The sequence below is a fragment of the Arachis stenosperma genome, chromosome 3 (genome assembly GCF_014773155.1).
Source record: "Arachis stenosperma cultivar V10309 chromosome 3, arast.V10309.gnm1.PFL2, whole genome shotgun sequence".
NCBI classification, from domain to species: domain Eukaryota; kingdom Viridiplantae; phylum Streptophyta; class Magnoliopsida; order Fabales; family Fabaceae; genus Arachis; species Arachis stenosperma.
The window spans coordinates 39,885,296-39,889,932 of NC_080379.1; the positions used below are offsets into that span (position 1 = coordinate 39,885,296).

The 4,637-nt window shown below is 31.4% G+C and overlaps 1 protein-coding gene across 1 annotated transcript; it reads left to right on the forward strand.

Moving 5' to 3' along the window:
* The first annotated feature begins 673 nt into the window (after positions 1–673).
* LOC130970495 (uncharacterized) lies at positions 674–1,506 on the forward strand. Its single transcript, XM_057896599.1, has one exon. The coding sequence runs from the start codon at positions 764–766 to the stop codon at positions 1,235–1,237; it is 474 nt and encodes a 157-aa protein (XP_057752582.1). The 5' UTR covers positions 674–763; the 3' UTR covers positions 1,238–1,506.
* The last annotated feature ends 3,131 nt before the right edge of the window (positions 1,507–4,637 follow it).

Genomic DNA, 4,637 nt, shown 5'->3' on the forward strand with positions numbered 1-4,637 from the left:
AGAAATTGTTTATTGATTTGTTTTAAATTTATAAGTTTGTAAAAATGTACATTTTTTAAAATTTAAACTAAAACACAAAAATTAAATTTTTTATTTTTGTTTGTTTTGTTTTTTTTTATATATTTTTTTGAATTTAAATAAAATATATTTTTTATTGATATTTATGTTTAAAGTTATTAACTTAAAAATAAAAAATACGAATAATCTGTCTAAATAGTAAATTCATGTTAGTATTGCAAAGTGTGAGGAGTGTTGAAGTTAGTCCCACATAAAAAAAATAAAAAAGAGTAAGGAGTTTATAAAATGAGAGACCCATTAATTTAACAGTTTAAAATTTTGAATTGAATATGATGTATGTAGGACATCTACATTTAAAATTCTATTTATCAACATAAATTATCCTAAAAATATTGAAGAAGCACAGCATTGATCCCGCTCCAACCCCCCCCCCCCCCCCAAAAAAAAAAAAAAACCATAAAAGGCCACATATGCCAATTACTCCATCCACCAGCATCAATCAAAGTCGTTAATGGGGGAACAAAGTCACAATACTATATTAGCCATGGGGTCCGCCTCCCACAGAAGCATAAAGAAAACAAAGGTAGAGAATCTTTGGTGGCTACAATGCTGCTTTTATATTGTGTCTCATTTTCTATAAAGAAAAGAAAAACCTTTCACTGATCATCAGAATTCAGATCATATCCAACTACGTTCTGTTCTTCACTGCAACACTATCTATAATTGTCACCCAACAGCAATAATAATGGTGGCGCTAACGAAGGAATTGTTCCAAAAGGCTCTGAGGAACTTCAAGTCTTTCTTCTTCTGTTCAGGCTATCAAAAACTTCCCAAGAATCCGCCACCCCTCACCCGCAATACTCAATTTTCCTTTTCTACTGTCAATTATGACAGTGACTTCACCCGCCATTGGGATTCATTGGCCCCCAGTAAGCTCAAGAAGAAGCAGCCTTTGTCATCATCTCATCAGAAGCAACACAAGAATGAGGGTATGTTGGAGAAGAAGCTGAGGGAGTTGGAGATGTTGGAGACGAAGGATCGTGTGGAACATGTGTTGGACATTGAAGAGGTTCTCCATTACTATTCTCGCCTTAATTGCCCCTTCTATATTGAAATTGTCGACAAGTTCTTCATGGAAATTTACACAGACTTCTTTGCTTCGCATGTTAATTCACCACCATGCATTGTTAACTCTAATAAGCCCAACCAACTTCCTTAAGCTTTTCACGCTCGCCTTCTCTGTAACTCGGGATCAATCATCACTTTCTTCTGCATCGGGAACCAGTTACATATTTACATTGCAATCTTTTTCTCTTTTTGTTTGTGTGATTACCAAAAGAAAAATTATGCGTTAATGTTCATGGGCCAATGGAATCCCAACACTAAATTAAAAGTTGGTGCCTCATGGTTTGTTGGGCTTCCATTTTCAATGCATTGTACATTTTGGACCAAAATAAGCTACTAGTTCAGATCTATTCCTGAAAGTTGAGGACCCAAGACAACTCAACAAAAACAAAAATAAAGTGACCAGGCAAGAGTAAGATGTGCAGAGGATGCACCGTAACGGTGATACTTTTAAGGGTCCAAAGCCCATGTGTATTTAAACTGGAGAGTTCTAGACATGAAGCCCATTTTCCATTTGGGCTCATGATTGCATAGCACTAGATGATGAAACGTAAGTGGGGTCCGAAGAAACGTGCTAGGGTTTTCGGAGGAGAAAAAATTGGTAAATTTGGTAACTTCTTAACATGCCTTTATATTTCTCATTCTTCTTTTTTAATAGATTTTTGAACAACTTAAATGTAATAATAATACTAATAATTACAGTGGTCACGAATTGAATGGATCAACATAATGATTAAATGTCGTCCGATCCCATTCTGGTACAGGTCCATGAGTATAGCGTTAGCTAAGTTTTTAACTGTTGTGGATCAAAATAATTAAAATGAGTTGATGAGTGTATGAAGCAGAGTTGTTTTGTTTTAATATTGAAGGGAAGGGTTCCCCGAGTAAAAGAAGATTGGTGTAAATGATTATTGAAGAAGAAGTTGCAATGCAAGTAAGTGGTGGTCCAAGAAATAGAAAGGTCGGTGGTCGATCGGAGCGAGTAGAAAGTGTTAGGATAGAGTACAAATTAAAGATGACAAGTTTCCATCTTCAAATTCTTTTCTAATAATGTCTATGTCGTCCTCATCTCTAAATATATACCTACGTATACATGACCACACGAGCTAATGCATCTCTCTGTCATGCTACTCATGCTTGTCTTGCCCTTTTCATATATCTACTCATCTACCTGTAAAACTCTTGAGTCTTGATCAATCATCAAAAACACAATACGCAAATATAAGTATTTCTTTTAAACTTTCTCTTTACTGCTAAGCTATTCTATGTACATGCAAATGTGTCATATATACACGCCACTAAGTTTGTATTTGTATAAACACTAAATTATCTTTAACAAAAAATTTTTATTAATCTATGTGTATAAAATTTTAATAAATTTAAATGTAAATTATATGTTTTTTGTGTATAAAATATCCGTAAATATAAATACAAATTATTATTGATTAAATATTGACAAAAAAATAATAATATTTATTAATTATATAATTTTACTAAAAAAATATATTAAAAATAAATAAAATAATATATATATTTATACATAATGACTAATTTTTATGTATATATATTATTTTTAGCATACACGTGTAAGAATAATTGAATATGTGTAATGATTAATAATTCAGCATATATCATTTTAGCTGTGATATATATATATATATATATATATATATATATATATATATATATATATATATATATATATATATATATATATATATAAGGCTAATAAAATCAATTATAATAAAGCAAACGAAAATCATCATATTACAACGGTGTTTTTGGGCCTGCTTAATGCAAACATGTATAGTTGCTTAAGCCGCCAAACCTCTCCACCAGCTATCTATCTCTTAAAATGAACCAATCATTGTTAGTCACATCCTTGAAAGCTACATTACGTCCCAAACCTTCTCATTCATTCTCAGTAGTTGTCACACTTCATCAATTTGTCATGTTTCCACTCTCACATCTCTCTCTTCTTTCTATTTACATTCAATATTACATTATCACTACCCTAATATTGAAAGAATTGCGAAATATCAACCACTCATCAATTGCATTGATGATGGTCTCCTATTTTTAAACATTTAATATATAATTATTGAGAAAATATAGGGAGTCAATGGCTTAAGCGTACAATGTGTACAATGGAAGTTTAGAAAGTATTAGATATATGAGCATTAGTGTTACATTATCCTGTTAGGTTACGCTTTTGGGATGAGTGGGTTCATGATATGGTATTAGAGTTTTAGATTCGAAAGGTCAAGACTTCGATTCTTGGTGAGCTCTAAAATCAAGAGTTCGATTCTTGGTATTAGAGTTCTGATGATGTTTATTTTATAATTCAATAGCTCATTGTACACATTGTACACTTAAACCATTGGCTCCCTAGCACTACCCATAATTATTTTATTAAAACAGACATACACTATACTCTCTTAAACTTGTTTTTCCCGTCACTACAAGAAAAATAGACATACACTATACGCGTACATATATATTGATCCTTCACCTTAATTACTAACATAATTCTATTTGTGTACATTATTTACTATTTAAAGAAAATGAGTTACCTTCTTTGATTTTACACTTTTTTTTATGAAAAATCAAAGTTTTATTTTTGTGTAATTTTCTTTAACTATTCTTAATTAGTTATAGGTTTTCTTAATTGAAAAAAAAAATAGTAAAAAGGAAAACTTGGTCAAGCCAATAAAATGTGTTGACACTAAACAATAATGAAGGCCTAAGCTACTTTATATGGCAGAAAGCTGATGTTTGCAAGGAATAAGGGTTTACCCATGTGTCGATGAAATTGTTAGGTATTTAGGCAATATGAGTGTAATATAACCCAAAGTGAGATGCAGGGTGAGTGCGCGTGAGTGGTGATGCATGCATTCCCCTTGCATTGGTCCTGCATTTGAAGCAGAAAGATATAGAAATCCAATCACACGGTTATTAGAATTAAAGTTTGAGGACCACGAATATTTAAGACAGTAAATACAAATTAACGAATAGGAATGGTCCTGAATAATGAGCATATGCATATAGCTGCACCAGCTGGTGATTTTCACGTGCGTTCTGGACCATTGTAGTATTACTACTATTTCCTATATATATACATGTACAATCGTAGGGCAACTCCTTCACCTTTCGAGAGGTTGACATATATGGGGTCGCAGCTAACTATAGACTTTATATATACCTTTTATTTTATTTTAGAAAAAGTCTAGCAAGCACAACTACAACATAAACCAAATTCAAGACAATCCTTTTTTATTTTTAATTTTGAAATTTAAAAAATTAAAATAGGTCTTGTTTTTATAATAAACATGTTTTTCAACTAATTAGTTCTAATTGACTATACTCCTAATTAATTCTCTAGTGAAACCGTTTATTTTATTATGGTGTATATGTATGCTATATAATTAGGTTTAGTCTAATTAAGTGCATAACGAGAAAATATTAATATTGATAGAAAAATATTATGAAACTAT